Source organism: Raphanus sativus, chromosome 5 (genome assembly GCF_000801105.2).
Source record: "Raphanus sativus cultivar WK10039 chromosome 5, ASM80110v3, whole genome shotgun sequence".
NCBI lineage: Eukaryota > Viridiplantae > Streptophyta > Magnoliopsida > Brassicales > Brassicaceae > Raphanus > Raphanus sativus.
The window spans coordinates 21,669,606-21,690,478 of record NC_079515.1 but is presented as its reverse complement, the minus strand read 5'-3'; the positions used below and the strand labels follow the sequence as shown (position 1 = coordinate 21,690,478).

Below are 20,873 nucleotides of genomic sequence, written 5' to 3'. Positions count from 1 at the left end.
GTTATTTTGCAATAAATTTGTAACAAAATTGTAACAAATATTAATTATTGCAAAAATATTGCAATAATCATAGCAAATTAATAACGAAAACGGATGTTGCAATTTTTCTGTTGCAATAGAGCTATTTTCTTGTAGTGAGGATCCGATGGTGGAGATGGCTCCACCAATGAAGGGTCTGATGATGCAGTCAAGTCAGGAGATATTTCCACCTTGCTGTTTTCTACTGCAACTTCAACAACAGGCACAACCACACTTGCAACATCTTCCTTGCCTATCTGGCTTCTGCAATGTGCCACATGAGAAAAAAAGTCAAAGGCCACATCGTTGTTCTTAAAATTGTAACTATTCAGATTAATCGTAACCAAAAGTTAAACGGCTACAAGCCTACGATCACTACTCTTCCCATCTACTAGTAGTATCATCACTATACGAGTACCTATTAGATTCTTAAAAAGGCAGAAAAAAAAACTTTCCTTCGTCTTGTTAACAAGAGATCACTAAAGCCAATTCTCAAGCCGCTTTGCCTAGTAACAAGTCATACGAACTACAACTACGAAACTTTTGATCCCTTGTTTACAACGCATAGGCCATAACATAGACTACACTGAAGTGAACTTGTAGATTCCATCAAACTTATTAGTGTTAAAGAAGAATACCTTCACCTCTCTTACATCTTGATCATTTGGCTCCACTGGTGAATTTTCTCGAACATCTGGTAAATCCAAAACATCATCTCGTCAAGACACGAATAAGAAAATCAACAAAGAAGCTTCGGAAACAAACCATTTTACCTTCAACTTGATCATTAGCTAGTATTTCTCGTGTCGCCTCGTCATGTACATCCTCCATATCATCACCGATAGTCCCAATTGATTCTTTGTCTCTGAGTTGACTTAATCCGTCACACAGATCCTTCTCAGGTTTTTCTTTCTCGCTCTTGACTGTCTCCTGCTTGCAGCTCCGTTGACACGCGAATCGGACCACCGCAAAATGAGTCCGCAGCTAGATGATGAATCTCCGGAAGAGGAAGAGATGAGTCTCCTCCATGGCTTGATGGTTCGAGCGGGGGGGGGGATTTGCCGGATGAACGCCGTACGGTCTACTTTTACCGTCGTTGATTTCAGCAGTAATTGGATTTGGTCAGCAGAGTGTCTTTGATATCGTCTGAATTGGTCACCGGAGAGTCTTTGATATCGTCTGAATTGGTCACCGGAGAATGGTCGGTCTCATCGAAATTTTTTTTCCCTGTCTGTGCGATCGATGAGATTTGGAGAAGAGGACGATAGATCATATGTATGTCTATAAAAGGGTATAATAGTCTTTTTCTCTTTAAATTTTAATGGTAAAGTTGGTTAGTGTATTTTTGAAAAATGGTATCATGAAAATGGTATTAGTGACAATTTCTCAATAGTTTTTTAAAAATATAATAATTATCATCTGCACAATTATTTGATATTGTCATATTAGTATTATATAAAAAGATTCTTCTCTTATACATCATGAAAGGATTGAATCTATATATTGGTATTAAAAATGTTACATATTTTTAGGTTTTGTTAATATAAACTTATCGATAGCATATACAATTTATTATTTTAATTTATTAGTGTTCAGTTTAAAATAACATATACGTTTTCGAACAATTGTAAATTTTACTAATATGTGTTACCATAAAAAATCATGTTTATGTTTTACTGATACCAAAGTAATTCTCAATTACATGTCATATAAGATATGCATACAAAGAAACAACTCACGAAGACAAAAATGAATATTTTAAAACATAAGAGATCTTCTAAGAGCATCTCTAATGGTGTTACCCACTACTGGAGTCCTTAACAATAGGATAATGTTTTTTTGAATAGTTAAGGATTCTATCTGTAATTACATGTCCAATGGTGTTATTCAAGTGTTTAGAATTTTTTTTTTTGAATTGAATCTTAAAAATCCAAATCAGTGAAAAACTCCGATTTAACAGAGGACAAGAGAAGCACCACGTCCTTGTTCTTCTTCTTATTCGTACCAAAAAAAAATCAAAAGGAATATTTAGGAAAGAGAATGAAAGATAATTTCTGTGGAGGAGGAGAGGTAGAAGAAACGGTGAGGAAGGAGGAAGAAGAAGAAGAAGAGGGAGAGAAAAGGAAGGTAGTGGGTGCTTAACCAATTAGATGCTGCCAACACATTAAGGATTTAGTCCTTAATGTCCTTAAAGCATCCGCAAAGGAGGATTTAACCAATCCTTAGCGTGATAACATAGGTTAATTTGATTAAAATATTAATACATATGTTCGATTACGGAAGGATTGATCCTTGAACAAGGATTAGAAGGATCAAGTCCTTGTGTACGTGTCCAAAGTGTGAGTGGTCCAGCTGGGGTTTGCGTTTTGCGTGTGAAAAAGAATATTCACTCTCCATCACGAAAAAGAAAAATTGTCGAAGGCGAAAGGCCATTTGGCTCTGAGAAAAGAGACGCGATGAAGAGCCCGTGGAAGATCTCGGAGAAGATAATCGGGGTTCGGAGATGGAGAGAATACACGTCTCAGTCAGATCTCGTCCGCTTTCCACGGAGGACGCGATGAAGAGCCCGTGGAAGATCTCTTTGCTGCTGCCGTTCGGGGATTCAACGGTAATCCTCAGATGATTCACGTATCTGTTCGATTAGTTTTGCTTCGATTTTGAGATATTTCAGTACTGAGTTTCTATTTCATTTTGGAGGAACCGTCTTTGTTTATGGTCAAACGAACAATGGGAAGACGCATACGATGCGAGGCTCACAGAGTGAACCAGGAATCATCCCTCTTGCTGTTAATGATTTGTTTGAGAATGTATATCAGGTTCATCTCCTAACTTGTCAAGTGTTTTTTCTTTAGATTTAGTGTTATTTGTGCAGTGTTTTTGATTAGCTTTTCTTTGCTTCACCACAAGGATGCAAGCAGGGATTTATAACGAAGATATAAACGATCTCTTGGCTCTTGATGAGAGTTGTTTATGTTGCAAAACTTGTTAACGGTTGTGTTGTTGCTTGTTTAACAGGGGAGAAAGAAAGAGAGAAAGAGTCTGGTGCTATTCCAGAGGAAGGTGGAGAAACTGTGGTGAAGGAAGAAAAGAAGAAGAATAAAAAGAAGGAGAAGAAGACTAAGAAGGAGAAGAAGAAAAACAAGACGTTAGATGAGAAGGAAGAGAATAGAGAGGATGTTGTTATGGATGAACTCGAACATGAGAATGTTGAAGATGCTCAAGAGCAGGAGCTTGACTTTTGGATGCCTCCGGATGGAGAAAGGTGGGACTTTGATGATGGAGGAGACCGGTGGGGATCAGATTCGGAGGAGGAAGAAGGAAAGAATGTGGAAGAAGATCCAATAGGTTTGTTTTCTACCTGTGTGTATCCCGTTACTGCTTTTATATCCTGGATTCATGTTTCAAATCTCATGTTGTTTCTTTTCTCTTTTTGCAACATGGGAAGTAGGTGAGATCGATGAAGATGGAAAGAGTAGCTTGGATGATTGCATAATGGGTGAAGTTGATGAAGATGGCAAAAGTAGTTTGGATGAAGCTCCTGAAAGGTACCATGAATTTTCATTCGTTTCTCTATGTGACTAGATAAAAATGATTTTAGACATTCAAGTAATTGTCAAGTTTATGAAGTGTAGAACAACATTTTGAATGGAACACTCTCTTTCAAGGAAAACTATGCATGGATGTACACATATATACACATAAAAATTCCAAAGTTCTAAAATTCAATTCAAAAAAAAAAAAATCTAAGAACTCCATGATGAATAACACTATTGGAGATACAATTATGGTTAGAGTCCTAAACTATTCAAAAAAAAAAAAACAATATTCTAGTCTCAAAGACTCCAATGGTGGATAACACCATTGGAGATGCTCTTAGTTAAGGATTCATCCTTAGGTTAAGCAAAATATTATATATTTTTTTAATCAGTTTGTCTAAGAATTAGTGCTAAGAAATGCTTAACATCTCCTGTTGCGGATGGTCTAAGAGCATCAATATGGCATATCCTTTAGGGATTTTTTTAAAAAAGTAGTGCTGGGGAGCCCACAAGATCAGTAAAAACAGTAACAAAAGTAGCGAAAGAAGGAACGATCTTGGTATGTTTCTGGGATTGTCTGCGGACCCCACTGACACGTAGCGGTCCGCAATTGGTTCCCTTTTTATTTTTATTTTTTAAATAAAAAAAACCAAAAATAAAATTTAAGAAACCCAAAACAGGTTCTGCTCTAACATTTTCAAAACATTGATGAACTTATTTATTTATTGTAAATCAAATTTTTTTAAAATAAGATAATTCTTACATATATATATATATTTGTTGTTATTTAGAAATAATATTTTTATTATAAAATTCAAAAATTAAGACAATTTTTTATAATTAAATGTTAATTAATACACAAAAAAACATTTGTATAAAATATTTAAAAATTCTTTTTAGTATGTGAGTGTTTTTTTTGACTCAGTGATAAACATATATATTTTGATGAAACTTTGTCATATGTAAATAACTTATAATAAGATATAATTTAATAGATTTTCGTAAGACGGTTATGTCTGCGTAGGCGGACAAAATACATAGTTTTGGTTTATAAACAGTCACTTAAAATATTTATTAATTTTAAAACTAATTATATTTAATACGTTTAGATATATAAATAATACAATGTTTTATATATTTGAATATCTATTTCGGTTCTGTTTTGATTTTTCGGTTTAAAAAATATTAAAAACTACTCTGTTATTTGTAAACTTCAGTCTAGATTCGGTTATTGGGTTTTATACCGAGACCTACTCCTATCGATCAATCACTTCATGAACTCTCCAAATACCCTTAAAGAGACATAAATTACAGTAAAACCATATGTAAACGATTGGCGCCGTTCCAAATTTCCATTATTGTCTAAACAAGAAAAAGAAATCTGACCGTCATCTTCTGCCGTCTCTTCTTATACTAGTAGGGTTTGTTAAAACTTGAAGATTGTCTGTTAATGAATATTGTCTGACTCACAGAGAAAGAGGTATCAAGAAGATGAAACTTAATAGCATGTCAGATCCTGTTTCTGCTCGTCAGTCTAATGTAAACCCTGAGGAGCTACGGACGACTCTTCTTTCTAGAGCAACATCACTTTCCGAAACTGCATTGAAAGTTCTTCTTTGCAGACGAGATAAGCTTGTAATAATTCTAGATTTTGATCAAAAATACATATTAATCTTTTACACCGCCTAATTGTTTCTCTTCTTCTTCTTTGTGGATGCATGCATGCAGACTCTTGAGCAGCGGTCAATAGAAGACGAGATTACCAAATGCGATGAACGCATCAAAAACATCAAAGGTATTTTCCCATTTTTGCTCCAATTTTGTTTCTACCTGAACTTGAAATTTATCGTGTGGGGGCTGGGTAATATATAGGTGATTTGGTGCTGCAACTAGAAACAATACTCGAGAGCTGCAACGAGGCATACCCGAGGAGGAGTAACCTTCAAGAATCTCATGACAAATCAGCATGTCAAAGAAACAAGAGGCAGATGAAGCTCTGTGAGCCTCTTCCTTGTACCAAAAGCATGTGTCAGGTAACTTTTCTTTGGTAAACAAAGTCTTTGATCATGTGACGTTCAAGAAAAATATTCATTTATCCTTTTTTTATTGCAGAAACTCGACGACATCTGTTTCGAGAATAGCTGGGTACTACCAAGCTACCATGTGTCTCTCTCAGATGGTAAGGTTTTGTGAGATCATATAGCAAAAATACACATCCTTTACTAACACAACAACTTGCATGTTAATGTTGTGGCTTTGTTCAAAAAGGTGGATTTATAGCTGAAGTAAGAATAGAGGAGACTCAGTTCGCTCGCACAATCTGTGGAGAAGAAAAATCTGATGCCGAGGAAGCTAGGGAATCTGCGGCGGCTTGCTTGCTAACTAAGTTACACCACAACACATCAACAGCCAACGATGTCGTAGCAGAGGCCCGTTTGAGGTTCAAGCAAATCATTGCAGTGTGTTTAATTAATCTAGGTTTGTTAAAGTAGCATTTGGTAAGACTTACATATTTGGTTGCAGATCCCCTACGTCCGCAGAAGTATCCATGCCGACGAGTACACCCGGTGAAACCTCAGGAAAAGATTCATTAACATCACTTGCAACTGCACAAGTGGTATCTATCTAGTCTCTTCTTTTACTGTTGAGATTAATTTTACAAAATTTTGAATTACTGAGTTTGTGGTTTCATTGATTTTTTTCCTTCTATATATAGGATCTCACCGCTTACTTGTTCTTAGCCTTGAGGACGCTTCGTTCGAATCTTGTCATGCCATATCAAATATTCACGTTAAGTCTTGAAAACCATTTTTTTTTTGGTTTGGTTATTTTCCATTATCTCTTTCAAGTTGATGATTCTCAATTTGATCCATGCCCTTACAAAAATGCGTGTGTGTTGTGGTGGCAGCAATTCAATGCTACAGAAGATAAGCAAAAAGATTCCGAGAAACAAAGAGGAACTCCTCGAGATAGATGGCATTGGGGAGTAAGTCATTTCTGCTTCCAAAACCTCTTTAATTAATACTCAATTTGATTATTTGTATGAGTATCTTTAAACTTGCGTTCAGGGACAAAGTAAGCAAGTACGGTGATCGATTGTTGGAAACAATAGAATCAACGATCAGGGAATACTCCCTTAACCAAGAAGAAAGGCTCCATAGAGTAAAATAAGGACAAAGATGTGTTTTAGGAGCTGAGTTAAGAGTTATTACCTTGGTGAAGCCGTAACCACTCTGAAACTTTAACTTTAAAAGAGTTTTCTACACCTTTTGTAAACTTCTACGGTCTAAAACCTTAAACTTTTTATTCGATGTTGGGTTCTTCATGCATGATCTTTCTATGTGGTTGTGTACTGGAAACAAAACCTAAGAAATGATATGACCGGACAAAAATCTCTCCTACTAGTGACACCACACTTATGATCAATTTTTAACCATCCAAAGTTGTTAATATATGACAATAGTTGTTTTGTTTCTTCTGACACGATCGATCACTCACCAAAATACTTGATTTAGTTCTTTTACTACTTAGTTTTGATCTCTCTGTGTGATATTTACTACTTAGCTCCTGTCAAGCTTTCTTGAATATATACCATCAAATCTTTCCGTTTTATGTGATATTTTTCCCCTTTGTACCAAATTTCCATAAAAGATAAAATTCTTCTTGTCTGTGATCAAATTCTTCTTTGGTAGTGTCATTAGATGCACTCCACTCACGTCAGGTGTCCTCACATCCGACTTTAGGAGTTCCAAGTATTTGAACTTATATTTTCTTCTCTTTGTTCTGAACTTCAAATTCCAAAAGAGCTTAGAAACAAAATGATGATGCCTTGTTTAGTAGATATAATAGCCTTTTCAGGTTTTGAGTTATTAGGCTGTTGTGTAAATCTCAAAATCAAATTGAAAGACTCATATCTATCAATCACTTCAGGAATCTCTAGGTAAAGATGAGAGCAAGTCTACTGTACAAGACTGGAACTCCCTAAATACCCCTTAAAATTAGACACAAATTACATAAAACCAAATGTAAACCATTGGTGCCTTCTCATATTTCCATTATTGTCTAAACAAGAAAAACATCTAAACAAGAAAAACAAATCTGATCAACATCTTCTACTGTCTTACTCACAGAGAGAAAGAGGCAATCGAGAAGATGAAACTTAATAGCATTCCAGCTCATGTATCTTCTCCTCACTCTAATCTAAAACCTGAGGAGCTAAAAACAAGTCTTCTTTCTAGAGCAACATCGCTTTCCCAGACTGCATTGAAAGTTCTTCTTTGCAAAAGAGATAAGCTTGTAATAACTCTAGATTTTGATCAAAGATAGAAGTTGATTGACAATAGTATAGATTCTTCTTTTACGCTGCCTAAGGGTTACACTCTTCTTATCTGTGGATTCATGCATGCATGCAGACTCTTGAGCAGAGGTCCATAGAAGACGAGATTGCTAAATACGATGAACGCATCAAGAACATCAAAGGTTTTTTCCTCTTTATTTTTTGCCCCAACTTTGTTTCTACATGAACTTGAATGCTTATTGTGTGGGCGTGGGGTTATATAGATGATGTAGAGCTGCAACTGGAAACAATACTCGAGAGCTGTAACGAGGCATACCCGGGGGGTATCCTTCAAGAATCTCATGACAAGTCAGCATGTGGAAGCAACAAGAGGAAGCTCTGTGAGCCTCTTCCTTGTACCAAAAGCATGTGTCAGGTAAGTCTCTTGGGGGCAATTCTTGAGTCTTGATCATTCCGTGTTCAAAGAAAACGATTCATTTCTCTTACTTTATTGTAGAAACTGGATGATATATGTCTCGAGAATAACTGGGTACTACCAAGCTACCATGTGTCTCTATCAGATGGTGAGTTCTTATAATAAGATCACATAGAAAATACATAATATCCTTTACTAACACAAAAACTTACATGTGGATGTTCTTGCTTTGTCCAAAAGGTGGATTTGAAGCTGAAGTATGGATAAAGGAGACTTACTTTGCGCATACAATCTGTGGAGATGAAAAGTGTGATGCCGAGGAAGCTAGGGAATCTGCAGCGGCTTGCTTGCTAACTAGGTTACACCACAACAGAACAACAGCCAACGATGTCCTAACAGTGGACCATTTGAGGTTCAAGCAAATCATTGCCTTATTTATATGTGTTTTTAATTAGGCTTGTTTAAGATAGCATTAGGTAAGACATTACATATTCGGTTGCAGATCCCCATCTCCCATGAAAGTACTGAAGCCGAGTATATTCGGTGAAACCTCAGAAAAAGATCCATTACCATCAGAGAATCAAACTAGTCTTCCTCTTCCAATTGCAAATTTGGTATCTCTCTCTCTATCTATCTTTGTAATATTGAGATTTATCTACCACTTTTAAAATTGCTGAGTTCGTGATTCACTGATCTTTTTCTATAGGAACTCACCGCCAAAATGTACAAATCCTTGAGGAAGCTTCGTTCTAATATTGTCAAAGAAAGCCCTGACGGTGTCACCGCATATCATATATTCAGGTAAGTCTTGAAAACCTTTTTTTTTTATTCTGTTTGCTTATTTTCCATGCATGATCTCTCCCAAGTTATTTACTATACTTGATCAACGTCAATTTAATCCAAAATCCTTGTGTTTGACATATGTGTGTGGCAGCGATCCGACGCTTCACAAGATAAGCATAAAGATTCCGAGAAACAAAAAGGAACTCCTCGAGATAGGAGGCCTTGGGAAGTAAGTTATCTTTACTTTCAGAAACTCTGCTGCTCGTAATCATTTTTTTTTTTGATAAAAGCTCGTAATCATTAGATTAAGCAATGAATCAAGAATACTCAAACGAGTTTGATTGTATATGTGTTATATCTTTCTTTAAACTTGCGCTCAGGGCTAAGGTAAGCAAGTACGGTGATCGGTTGTTGGAAGCAATAGAAACAACGATCAATGAATACTACGCAACCAATAAGCAAAGCTTGAAGGATATGAACTCGAGATAAGTGTTAATTACCTCGGTGAAGTCGTTACCTGTCTGAAACTTTAGTTTAAAAGCCTTTGCTAGCTGCACCTTTTGTAAACTCTTGTACATATGGCCTACTAGATAAACCGTAATGTTCGGTAGTATTGCAAAAACTTTTTATTCGATGCTGAGTTCTTCACGCACGATCTTTCTAATTATTCGGTATGGTTTAACCAATCTGCATGGAAAACAAAACCTATAAGACATGGTTTTTAAATTGGATTCTTGGATATGATCGATTGGACAACAGTTACCATATATAAAATAACAGACGATTCTTTTGTCCAATTCACCAAAAGCTAGTTAGTCTTGAATCTGGATCTCAAACTGAAACTGTAAATTAAACAGAAAGTATGAGAGTTTATTCTCATGACCGTTGTTAAATACTATTATAATCGTTAGCATCAAGAAACCATCTCCGTTTACTCGTGTACGGGGGTTGGATCCATCCGACAACAAAGATGAATATCAGCAGCATTGGTGTTTTCACCACCACTATCTTACACCACGTTCTTCACAAACAGTATCACCATTGATCTTCTCAAGAAACGTTTTAAAGAGAGTAAAGACACTTGTCTCTTCAGTCACAACACCTCTTTAAGTAAAACTGAAGAAGGATCATATTGGTCTAATTAGAGTATTAGATCAACAATGTAAACTCTATACAAGGAAAAAACTCCCGAAAACACCCTCAAAAGAGACACAATTTACATTGAAACCAAACCCAAGGCAGGGAAAACAAAAAGTATTGGCGCCTTTTCGAATTTCTTTCCTCAATTAGTAATATAAATAAATACAAAAACAAATGCTTTTTTTCTTTGTATTAAACACATGAAGTTTTTATGATCTTCTTCCTCTTTCTCCCTTCCCTTGCTGTCTCTCTCTGCCTATAAAGCTGACACATTTCTAAAGTTTTCAACTTTCTCTTCTCATATACCCAAAACGGCAATTAGGGAAACTTCGTCACAAATCCTAAAAAGAGTTTCCTTTTCCGGTAAAGTTCCACACTTTCTCTCCTTCGTTTCCATCGAAAGGTCTCAACTTTATCTTCTCATCTTCCTCCTCTGCTATCAATTTCTGAGTTTCTACTTACGTTTTGCTTAAACTCTTTGTGTATAATGAATCTTCGGCGCTTAGTGATTTGAGAGATTATGGAGGAGGTAAACTGCTCTTTACCTGCTTGTCCGACAGAGGACGCCATTAAAGCTCTGTTAGAGAACTTAGTCGACCCTCTGCTTCCAGCTAAACCTTCTCTAACTGATGTTCCTTCCAAGTCTCTCCGTGAATCTGTGGCTAAGCAGGTGAGTTCTTAAATCTCTAATTAGACATCTAAAATACAACAAAGGTTGTGTCTTTTTAGCGTTTTTTTAACCTTGATTTGTTGTTTGGGTGTTTGATTACAGGTTCATGCTGTTGTGGTGCTGTACAACTATTACCACAGAAGAGAGCATCCTCATCTCGAATGCTTGCCTTTTGAGTCTTTCCGTAGCTTGACTACTGTTATGAGGCCTGCTCTGCTGCCCCATTTCAAGGAATCTGGAGAAGCATTGCTAGAGAAGGCTATTGTGGATGCATGTAGCTTATCCGTGAGCTTGGGTGGTGCGTCTTCGGATTTTTCCAGCTTGAACAAGTGGCCCATAAGGAAAGTTGCAGTCTTGTTAGTTGATTCCAACAAGACTTGTTGTTATCTTCAACACAGTTCCGTCACACAAGGTGTGTGGTCACTACTTGAGAAAACTGCTGCTGCTGCTCAGACTGAAGAGGCTATCTTCCAAAAAGTTGCATTTGAAGCTATTAAGGAGGCCACAGGTTAGTAAGGAAGATCAATCATATATGGTTACTCTGTAGTTGCATTCTTGCTGGAAGTTTCTTTTAACAGTTTTGAATTTTTTTCAGGTATTAATCACAAAGACATTGTGATCTTGGAGAGGCATTTGGTACACTCTTTGAGTGAAGAGAAGACAACGGTCAAGTTTTACATAATGAAGTGCACTTCACAAGACAAGTTTCCTGGAGAGTTCCCTGTTGAAGAATCACTTAATTGGTAATGACTCATAAGCTTTGGCAAGATGGTCTCTTGAACTCGCTTTACTTCATGAATGGATAATATTATATTTATTATTTTCCTAATCAGCTTCTTTTGCTCTTCTCTGCATGTATAGCATGCAAGGTCCTTTGTTTGAGAAGAGCTTCTCTGAATGGTCTACCAATTCCATAGTTGAATACTTTCATGTTCTTCCATATGCCAGTCTTATAACAGACTGGTTTTCCAGGTATATGTGCACCCTTTTGTCTTTACAAATTGTTATTCTTTGCATCAGTTCTGAGTTTGTTTTGCATCTCTCTTGATTCTGTTTCTCTAGGCGAGAAGACGCTGAATTTGTGATAGAGAAAGAAGTAGAAGATGTATGTGATGAGATCGAAAGCAATGGAAAGGCAGATGAGTCTGATATTTGTTCCACGGAGGACGCCATTAGAGCTTTGTTAGAGAACTTAGTCGACCCTTTGCTTCCACTCAAACCTTCTCCAACTAGTGTTCCTTCCAAGGATGTCCGTGAATCTGTGGCTAAACAGGTGAGTTCTAAAGTCAACAGTGTTGTGTCTTTTAGAGTTCTTGATTTATGTTTTTTTTTGCAAATGGTGTTGATTCAGGTTCATGCTGTTGTGCTGCTGTACAATTATTACCACCGAAGAGAGCATCCTCATCTGGAATGCTTGTCTTTAGAGTCCTTCCGTAGCTTGACTACGGGTATGAGGCCTGCTCTCTTGCCCCATTTTAAGGAATCTGGAGAAGATGGAGTTTTGGAACAACAAACTGTCTTGCTGGAGAAGGTTATTGTGGACGCATGCAGCTTGTCCATGAGCTTGGATATGTGTTCAGATTTTTCCAGCTTGAAGAAGTGGCCCATAAAGAAAGTTGCAATCTTGTTAGTTGACTCAAAGAAGACTTGCTGTTATCTCCAACACAGTTCCATCACACAAGGTGTGTGGTCACTACTGGAGAAAACTGTTGCTGCTCAAGGCCAGAATGAAGAGGCTATCTTTCAAAAAGTTGCATTTGCAGCTATTAAGGAGGCCACAGGTTAGTTAAGAGAGGTTAATCGCTTGGTAGTTGCATTATTGCTGGAAGTCACTTAACAGTTTTGAATCTTTTTCAGGTATTAATCACAAAGATGTTGTGATCTTGGAGAGGCATTTAGTGCACTCCTTGAGTGAAGAGAAGACAACGGCCAAGTTTTACATAATGAAGTGCACTTCACAAGACAATTTTTCCGGAGAGTTCCCTGTGGAAGAAGCACTTAAATGGTAAGTAGATTTTTTGGCATTGTAAGGAAAGGCTCTAGCTGCAACATATATGTCATCTTTAAACTCATTAAGTTTGGCAAGATGGTCTCTCTTGAACTCGCTTTAACTCATTAGTTGAATGTCTTACTAATCAGCTTGTTTTGCTCTTCACTGTATGAATAGCATGCAAGGTCCTTTATTTGAGAAGGGCTTCTCTGTCTCTGAATGGTCTACGAGTTTCGTAGTGGAATACTTTCACGTTCTTCCATATGCCAGTCTAATAACAGACTGGTTTTCCAGGTATATCTGCAACCCTTTTGTCCTTACAAGTTGTTATTCTTTGCATCAGTTCTGAGTGTGTCTTTAAGGAGCAGCAATATTAACTGTTTCTGTATTCTTTTTTTTTTTTTGTGCCTAGGGGAGAAGACACTGAGTTTGTGATAGATAAAGAAGCAGAAGCTGTTTGTGATGAGATTGAAAGCAATGGAAAGGCAAATGAGCCTGATAATTTTGACACTCCTGGAAGAGGAGATAATGCTAAAAGGAGTAATGATACTAATGTATGTATTGGTATTTGATAATTGTGTTGAGGAAAAATGGCTCTGCAGAAATAACATTGGCATCTAAATTGCAGGCCAGAAAAGATGCAGCTCAACGTAGCAGTCCTAAAGCTAGAAAAAAAGTTGCTCCGAGGTTCTATTCTCGTAACTTGAGAGGAAGAACAGTTCCTGCAGTGGAACCCGAGGTTGAGACGGTAGTTGCGTTGAAGGCTAATGATGCAGATAATGATATGAGCCCTTGTAAAGGGAGCTACTCTAATGGAGAGAGAGGTGGTGGGGAGGTGAAGTCTGAAACCTACACTATATTTAATTGGACATTCTCAGTTCCATCTTCGAGTAATCTTCATCACCTTTTTGTAAGTGCAGGTTGGATCTGGTTCAAATTATCAAAGAGAAAGAGATAACCAGAGGAAAAAAGCTGTTACTGACAAACTTAAGAGCATTCTTAAGCTTAATAATAATAATGCATCTCCTGTTTCTGCTCATGACCTTAACCTTGAGGAGCTACAAAGCACTCTTCTTTCTAGAGCAACATCTCTATCTGAAACTGCATTGAAAGTTCTTCACTGCAAACGAGATAAGCTGGTAATATAACTGCAGAATTTGATCAAAAGATTCACAATACAGTAAAAAAAAACTGTATTGGCTATAGCACACATTCTTATTTAGTGCCTAATAGTTGCTCTTTTCTTCTTTGGATCCAGACACTTCAGCAGAGGGATATAGAAGACGAGATTGCTGAATGTGACAAACGCATCAAGAACGTCAGAGGTGTGTATATACGCATCAAGAACGTCAGAGATTGCTGTGCCACAGCTTTGTTTTTGCATGAGCCTTTTTAATGCTCATAATGGGTGTTGTATAGGTAATTGGGAGCTGCAACTAGAAACAATACTTGAGTGCTGTAATGAGGCATACCCGAGGAGGCGTATCCTTCAAGAATCTCATGACAATTCAGCATGTCAAAGCAACAAGAGGCTGAAGCTCTCTGAACCTCTTCCTTCTTCCAAAAGTATGTGTCAGGTAACTTTTTGGTAAACTCTTTGAGTCCCTTATATGTTGCAGAAATAAAAAGATTCATGTCCCTTATTTGTTGCAGAAACTCGATGATCTCTGTCTTGAGAATAACTGGGTACTCCCAAACTATCACGTGTCTTCAACAGATGGTAATAATTTGGAGATCATATGTGTGAAATTCGTAGTTCAGCTCCTTTACTAACTCAAAATCCTTTGTGGTGTTGTTGCTTTGTCCAAAACAGGTGGGTTTGAAGCTGAAGTAAGAATAAAGGAGACTAACTTTGCGCATACAATCTGTGGAGATGAAAAGTCTGATGCTGAGGAAGCTAGGGAATCTGCAGCGGCTTGCTTGCTAACTAGGTTACACCACAACACAAGACAACAGCCACCAACTTCTCGTCATTGATTGAGTGAGAACCATGAGCAACTCGCTAACTTCAAACAAGAGTAGAAAAGGTTGTAAAGATCACTAGTTCTGCAGTTTCATCATCTTTGCAACTAGTTTTGTCTTAAGCTGGCTTTTGAACTTGTTTTAGATATAAATGGTGCAAGTTTAACTTTACAAGAAGATTCTACTGATGAACTACTTTTTTGTTCTTGCAACTTTTCCAGTCAAGGACAAAATCAGTATTTGAAAAAAAAAAAACTTTGGTTCCTTTCGTTCTTTCCTTAGCAAATCTATAACCTAGTGACCGATATGAGAAAAAGTTAACCCTCAGAAATTCGCCTTATGCTGGGCGAATTCCGATAAAAATCTCAAAATTGAATGCTTAGGGCTTTGATCATCATCACCAAGCCCTTTGTCCAAAGTCTCAAGAACACCCTTCATGATTCGAGTATAAACCCTCTCCATCTGCGGAATGCTGTAGTTCTCAGTACGCTCCATGAGCACTCCCTTCACAGATTCTACCCCGCTTAAAATGCCTTCGTCTGACTTCACTGAATCTCGGGAACTACAGTCACCACTCCCTTCTTCCGCACAAGTCTCCTCCTCTTTTCTCGGTGCCTGCTCGCTTTGATCTTCTTTATCACCATCTGCAGAACAAGGAGGTGATGAGTTTGAATTGCCTGCTTCCACAGATGTCATTTCTACGTCTGGATCTTGGTGTTGTAGTTTGTCTGCAGCAGAATCTGTTCATCACAACACAACATCAGTCGTTGTCCAGTAACAAGTATGATTCTTCAAACGTAAAACAAGAACCAACTATTCGTTTCCAGTGGCATGTTACCTGTACAGACAGCATCAGCTGTTTTCTTGGGCTTTTTAAGACCTTCATAATCTCGATCTATATTAACCTCTGGCTGTAGATTTCGAAGTCGGGCACTTGATCTAGTAACAGTCCCCATCTGCACCACAGGAGCTAAACCAAGGATAGATCCACTCAGGTCATCTGGTATCTGTGACGGACCACCTTCAGCTGCGATCTTATCACAATATGTTAGCAGTGCTGGGTCTATCTGAGACAGCATACCATGCACCTGAAACATAAAGATCGCTATGGCTTCAGAGAAAAGCTCTGCGGGATGATACGCCTGCAAAAAAAAAATTCAAGGAAAGAGACTTGCAAACATACTACATCTCGAAGCTCATAGGCTCTACTGACAATTCTCGCTCCAGCATAGTCATCTCCATTGTAAGCCTGGATAAACGCGATCAACATGAGACCACATTTTCTAAATTGTCAAGGTTTTAAAAAGAGATGCGTTGCAAAATAGGAGTGTGCACCTTGGCATTTTTCACAATGAGATCAACATCTTGCAAGAAAGGCGAACAAGTGAGGTACTGCCCAGCATCGACACGCTGCAGCAGAGTAGCCGTATCTATTGGATTTTGAATTATTGAGAGGTAGTTTGGAGCATCCTCGTCAGTAACTGGGAAGTGGAATGCGCTGAATCTTTTATCATATAGTATCCTGCACAACAAAAGTATGCCACAAGTTATAAATATATATCTTAAAGGAAACAATAACGAGAGACATTTCAAACGGGCTCATGTGTAATACACCCAAGAAAACTCCCTATATGATATAGTTGAGAGCATTCGACAATAATAAAGCTTCAATATGAAGCCACATCAATCCTTTCGGTAGGGTGCAATGAAAATTAAATAAAACAGAGAAGAAAAAATGGAAATATTTCGAAAGCCAATCTACAAACTAACTATGCTACTGCATGAGCATATAGATGTAAAAAAAGAAAATCTGACACTTGTGCGCATTAGGCCCTCGATTACCATAAGATTTTGGGTCGAGCAGCACTTTGAATGGATGTTTATTTAAGTCAAGGCCAATACACATTTACCTATTGCAAACATCTCTGAGACACATACGCAATCGTCGAAGGGCATGCTGCTCTGCTTCCACCTTGGCTTTTATTTCTGCGGGTTTTGGACCAGTAGGTTCTTTTAGAACCTTTGGAAGTTCTGGAAGGGCTTGGGATCCATCAGCATTGCCATTCACGCCTGAAATGACTGAGAGAGCAGCTTCAATCAATCGGTCAAAGAACAAAGACCTGTCTTCGCTTGATGGTTTGTCCACAGTATAGCTGAAAGCAAAGGTACACAGTCTAAGAAACTGAGTACAAACTACAAGCGTGGAATCTATTTCATGGCAACCAAAAGAATGAAAATGTTACACTGATCGATTGTCAAATACTGACTGGTCTTCAATGTCAGATAATTCACCATAAGATGTAGCAAGTAACAATATGGGCAGATTTGATGGCAATTCTTCTAACAAGGTCAGAAATACAGCCCTAAGCTGTTCATGCGCCTGCAATCATCAGTATCAAGATCATTAGACTGGCAACTTAAAACTCAAAGCAGTTCCTAATACAACTAGTAGGATATTATAGTACGCAAACATGCAAACATTTATTTCCCAACGTAACTGCAGAAAATGATTTTAGGTAGTAAGTAACACACTTACATTTTCCCACCAATTATTAAACATTGGTATGTAAAGTATTGAAGGTGTTGTTCTCCTAGCTTCAGTAAATATATGTACTAACGCCTCCTCCGGAGTCTTGGCACCAGGATCCGAAAGAAGAGATGGAAGTCCCAGAGAATGAATAGGAAACTTTTCTAGCTCATGTAAAATAGCAGGTCCAAGATGATCCTGTTAAGCTAACAAGTGAATTCAGTTCATAATAATAAAGCCTTCTGAGGATAATCACAAGAAACGACAAGCAATTACCAGTCCAACTCCTTCACCGCCAAGCAGCAGAAGGCGAGGACGATAAACGAGAGGAATTGCGGATCCAAATGAAAGCATTGACAGCTTGGTCAACTCTGATGACATGGCTGACGAGGGGAAAATATCTGATATTAAACTCATGGATTTAAGGAGGTGTCGATGTAAACATGGCAATACAACCGGAGATAGTGGTCTGGATTGCACAACGGACCCTCTATGGGCAGCAGGAGTTATAGCTGACATTGCCTCTACGAAGTGGCTTTTGTCAACTTTAACCAATCCAACATCTATGGCATATTTATCATCACTGGTATAAACTTGTGGATATTTCTCACGAAAAGCACGAATGGCAGCTTCAGTGCACAACGCTTTTAGATCAGCACCACAATACCCTACACAACTAGCAGCCAGTTCCTCTTTCAGTTCCCTAGTAGGAGGATTCTTCCATTTTCGAGTGTGAATATCCAATATTTCAGCTCTTGCTTCGCAGCCTGGTAAAGAAAAGGTGAACTCTCGATCAAATCTACCAGGGCGACGTAATGCTCCATCTATTGCATCTACCCTGTTTGTTGCTCCAATGAGAACAACTTGACCACGTGAGTCAAGGCCATCCATCAGCGCCAGCAAAGTTGAAACAATAGAATTGTGTATTTGTTCCTGTTTGCTAGATCTTACAGGAGCAAGACCATCAATTTCATCAAAAAAAATTATCGATGGCTGATTTCGCTGAGCCTCCTCAAAGAGTAGCTTTAGTTGTCTCTCAGCCTCGCCAACCCACTTGCTAAGGACATCAGCACCCTTCCGCATATAAAAGCTAACTTTCTGTCCAGCTTTCGAAGCAGCACATGCCAATGCTCGAGCAATCAGTGTTTTACCAGTGCCTGGAGGACCACACAGCAGTACCCCTCTGGGCGGAGTAATGTTGTAACTTGCAAAAAACTCTGGGTACAGTAACGGAAAGAAAACCATTTCCTTCAAATCATTAATGTATTCGGACAGCCCACCAATTTCGTCAAAATTTATAGTCTCATTAATCTGCAGTGGTTGAATATCTGCACCTCCTTTAGAGCTTGGCCCAGCAGTCTGAACCCCGGAAGTTAATGCAGTTAAACCATCACTCTGGTGACCCCAACCAGAAGCTCCAACATTCAGCCCCAATGAACTTGACCCGTGGATGTCCAAACCCCCAAATAGCCAAGGTGGTCCAGACCTGTTTCCACCTCGAGCCCAGGGAATTGCAGGGCCCTGGTCCAGTTCGTCCACAAGAAGAGAATCATCTGAATCATCTGTTCTTGTAAAGCGGTGGCGCTTGTGGGGTCGAGACCCGCCTCTTCTGACATCCCTACCAGACCTGGTGCCCATGCCTTGATGCAAGGCTCTCCGAGGAGATCTAGGTTGTTGTTGCTTATTAATTTCTTCTGTAGGCATCCTACGCACTTCATCACGGTTTCGCAGATGATATCTCTTTCTTCCCTCCTGTTCCTCATCAGCATCTTCATCATCATCACCATCTTCTTCTTCCTCATCTTCTCCATTAGCCTCGTCTTCGGCCTCAACCTCATTTTCACCATCATCAGCGTCATGGTCATCTAGTTCATTTCCGTTCTCGGTTTCATCTGGGCCATCTTTCTCTTCTGATGTATCTCGATTGATGCCAGATTCTAATTTCAGTCGTTTATTAGCAAGTATCTTTGAACGACGAGGACGAAGGCCTTCACGTCGTGGTGCCGATTCAGCTTCCATGGTCTTTCTACTTTTTGAAGTTGAGAAATTTCGATGAACTCCATTATTGACCCTACTCCTCAAAGTTCGATATGCTGGACTCTGAAAAGAAAAGAACAGAAACTTATTCTCAGAAGGCATATAACACAGTACATACAGAATAGGTTTCATAATCATAGAGCCATCTTTAAGAGGCATATATCCTGACCATCATATCTTCATCCTCCGCTCCAGAACTGTCAGTATAGTCTTCAAGATTTACAGAAATTCTTCTCTTCCTTGTGGAGCGCCGGAGGTCAGATGCATCTGGCTGCACGTCATCAGCAATGTTATCAACATTCTGGTTCAATCAGACTAAGATAAACGGTATGCGATACCGATCAACTAATAGGACAAACCCCACTATCGTTAGACATTAACGATCATCTTCTCCTGAGTGAAACCTCATAGCGGCATAAATAATAGGCACTTCATCTAAAAACTGTCATCTACTTAAAACTCAAGGGGAGGACAAATGCTCTAAATAACGCTAAACTTAATAGCACCAACACATTCACATAAATATACTAAACGACATCCAATGGCACTTTCAGAATTGTTAAAAAAAAAACACCCTTCTACACGTTGGTGTTCGACGCTTACCGCAGCGTTTGACGCCCGTGCTGGCTTGTTCCCTTTATGAAGCATCTTTGCGATCTGCGAAGCTGCCGTTCTCGTCTTTGTGTTCCTTTTCCTATTATGTACCATGTTTGGTGAGTAATAATAGCATGAGCGACCAGACAATCTAGGCCTCCTCCTAAGCCTATCGCTGCTTCTAACAGGCTTAATATCCTCCCCATCTCCTTGACTTGATCGCTTCGGATGCATAGAGAAATACTAACTATCTTCTTCCATAAACTACACAAACACACAAGACTCACAGATCACATTTCAAATAAAACATAGTTTTAAAAAAATCAACAGGGATCAAAACACTCATATTAGCCACGCCTTTTCTTGGTACCTAATAGACTAAGCATAAACCCCACAAGGGACGTTACTAAACCTCCTCCGAGCACTAGAATGAAAGTTCCTAATCAAAAAACCCTAGAACTGGAAGCTGGAAGCGATAAGCTCAATCAAATCTAATGATTCTAACGAGAACGTGGAGGAGACTATTGATTATGAACAGCTGTATCAACTGTTTATCCGATTGCATTAAGCTATAGAACTCAAAACGAGCCAAATCAAATTGAGATAATGCGAAAATTGAGCAAGCGTAACGGAATGATGGTAACGTAGAGAAGCGAAAACCTGAAGATTGGAGAAGGGAGAAAGATCGGAAAGTGTCAGTGGAGAGACTGCAGGATTTTTTTTGCAGGTTCGTCTTCGTTTGCTCTTTTTTCTTTTTTCTTCGAGCGTTTTTTTTTTTTTTTCCGGCTGCTGCTTTAATAAAAGTTTCTACCTCGCTCTCTGTTTGGGCTTTGGAATATCTCTATCCCTACCTCTCATAGCCCGTGGATATTCTCTTACAACTTTGGATTATTTTAAACTACTC

The 20,873-nt window shown here is 38.5% G+C and overlaps 4 protein-coding genes across 10 annotated transcripts; 3 read left to right on the top strand and 1 right to left on the bottom strand.

The window, feature by feature from the left end:
• The first annotated feature begins 2,370 nt into the window (after window positions 1–2,370).
• On the top strand, window positions 2,371–6,883 carry LOC108805248 (uncharacterized). Of its 4 annotated transcripts, none has more exons than XM_056986314.1 (13): window positions 2,371–2,626; window positions 2,716–2,834; window positions 2,926–3,363; window positions 3,464–3,563; window positions 5,027–5,189; window positions 5,283–5,349; window positions 5,427–5,587; window positions 5,667–5,733; window positions 5,823–5,994; window positions 6,078–6,171; window positions 6,271–6,344; window positions 6,463–6,540; window positions 6,623–6,883. In XM_056986314.1, exons 3-13 carry the CDS (start codon window positions 2,976–2,978, stop codon window positions 6,723–6,725), a joined length of 1,467 nt encoding a protein of 488 aa, XP_056842294.1. In that variant the 5' UTR covers window positions 2,371–2,626; window positions 2,716–2,834; window positions 2,926–2,975; the 3' UTR covers window positions 6,726–6,883. The 4 variants fall into 4 exon arrangements, with proteins under 4 accessions (XP_056842294.1, XP_056842295.1, XP_056842296.1 ...); XM_056986316.1 differs by having other exon boundaries at window positions 2,373–2,626; window positions 3,467–3,563; XM_018577244.2 differs by having other exon boundaries at window positions 2,374–2,626; window positions 3,034–3,363.
• A 741-nt stretch (window positions 6,884–7,624) lies between these two features.
• On the top strand, window positions 7,625–9,716 carry LOC108861213 (uncharacterized). The gene is made up of 9 exons (XM_057010935.1): window positions 7,625–7,850; window positions 7,967–8,033; window positions 8,115–8,266; window positions 8,348–8,414; window positions 8,507–8,678; window positions 8,769–8,880; window positions 8,973–9,067; window positions 9,201–9,278; window positions 9,430–9,716. The coding sequence occupies exons 1-9, from the start codon at window positions 7,707–7,709 to the stop codon at window positions 9,536–9,538; spliced, it is 996 nt and encodes a 331-aa protein (XP_056866915.1). The 5' UTR covers window positions 7,625–7,706; the 3' UTR covers window positions 9,539–9,716.
• A 684-nt stretch (window positions 9,717–10,400) lies between these two features.
• Window positions 10,401–14,929, top strand: LOC108862495 (uncharacterized). Of its 4 annotated transcripts, none has more exons than XM_018636642.2 (16): window positions 10,401–10,552; window positions 10,696–10,859; window positions 10,962–11,367; window positions 11,455–11,602; window positions 11,721–11,831; window positions 11,922–12,132; window positions 12,211–12,640; window positions 12,717–12,864; window positions 13,027–13,143; window positions 13,262–13,403; window positions 13,478–13,684; window positions 13,770–13,988; window positions 14,108–14,174; window positions 14,269–14,426; window positions 14,503–14,569; window positions 14,663–14,929. In XM_018636642.2, the coding sequence occupies exons 2-16, from the start codon at window positions 10,710–10,712 to the stop codon at window positions 14,824–14,826; spliced, it is 2,745 nt and encodes a 914-aa protein (XP_018492144.1). In that variant the 5' UTR covers window positions 10,401–10,552; window positions 10,696–10,709; the 3' UTR covers window positions 14,827–14,929. The 4 variants fall into 4 exon arrangements, 3 of the variants coding, with proteins under 3 accessions (XP_018492144.1, XP_018492143.1, XP_056866680.1); XM_018636641.2 differs by having other exon boundaries at window positions 10,401–10,592; XR_001951008.2 differs by having other exon boundaries at window positions 10,401–10,859; window positions 14,269–14,415; window positions 14,663–14,744.
• A 6-nt stretch (window positions 14,930–14,935) lies between these two features.
• Window positions 14,936–20,766, bottom strand: LOC108862494 (ATPase family AAA domain-containing protein At1g05910). The gene is made up of 11 exons (XM_057010699.1): window positions 20,630–20,766; window positions 19,979–20,233; window positions 19,545–19,646; window positions 17,615–19,438; window positions 17,348–17,536; window positions 17,055–17,191; window positions 16,722–16,964; window positions 16,147–16,333; window positions 15,995–16,060; window positions 15,650–15,899; window positions 14,936–15,551 (listed from the first exon to the last, which is right to left on the bottom strand). The coding sequence occupies exons 2-11, from the start codon at window positions 20,201–20,203 to the stop codon at window positions 15,136–15,138; spliced, it is 3,639 nt and encodes a 1,212-aa protein (XP_056866679.1). The 5' UTR covers window positions 20,204–20,233; window positions 20,630–20,766; the 3' UTR covers window positions 14,936–15,135.
• Between the last annotated feature and the right edge of the window lie 107 nt (window positions 20,767–20,873).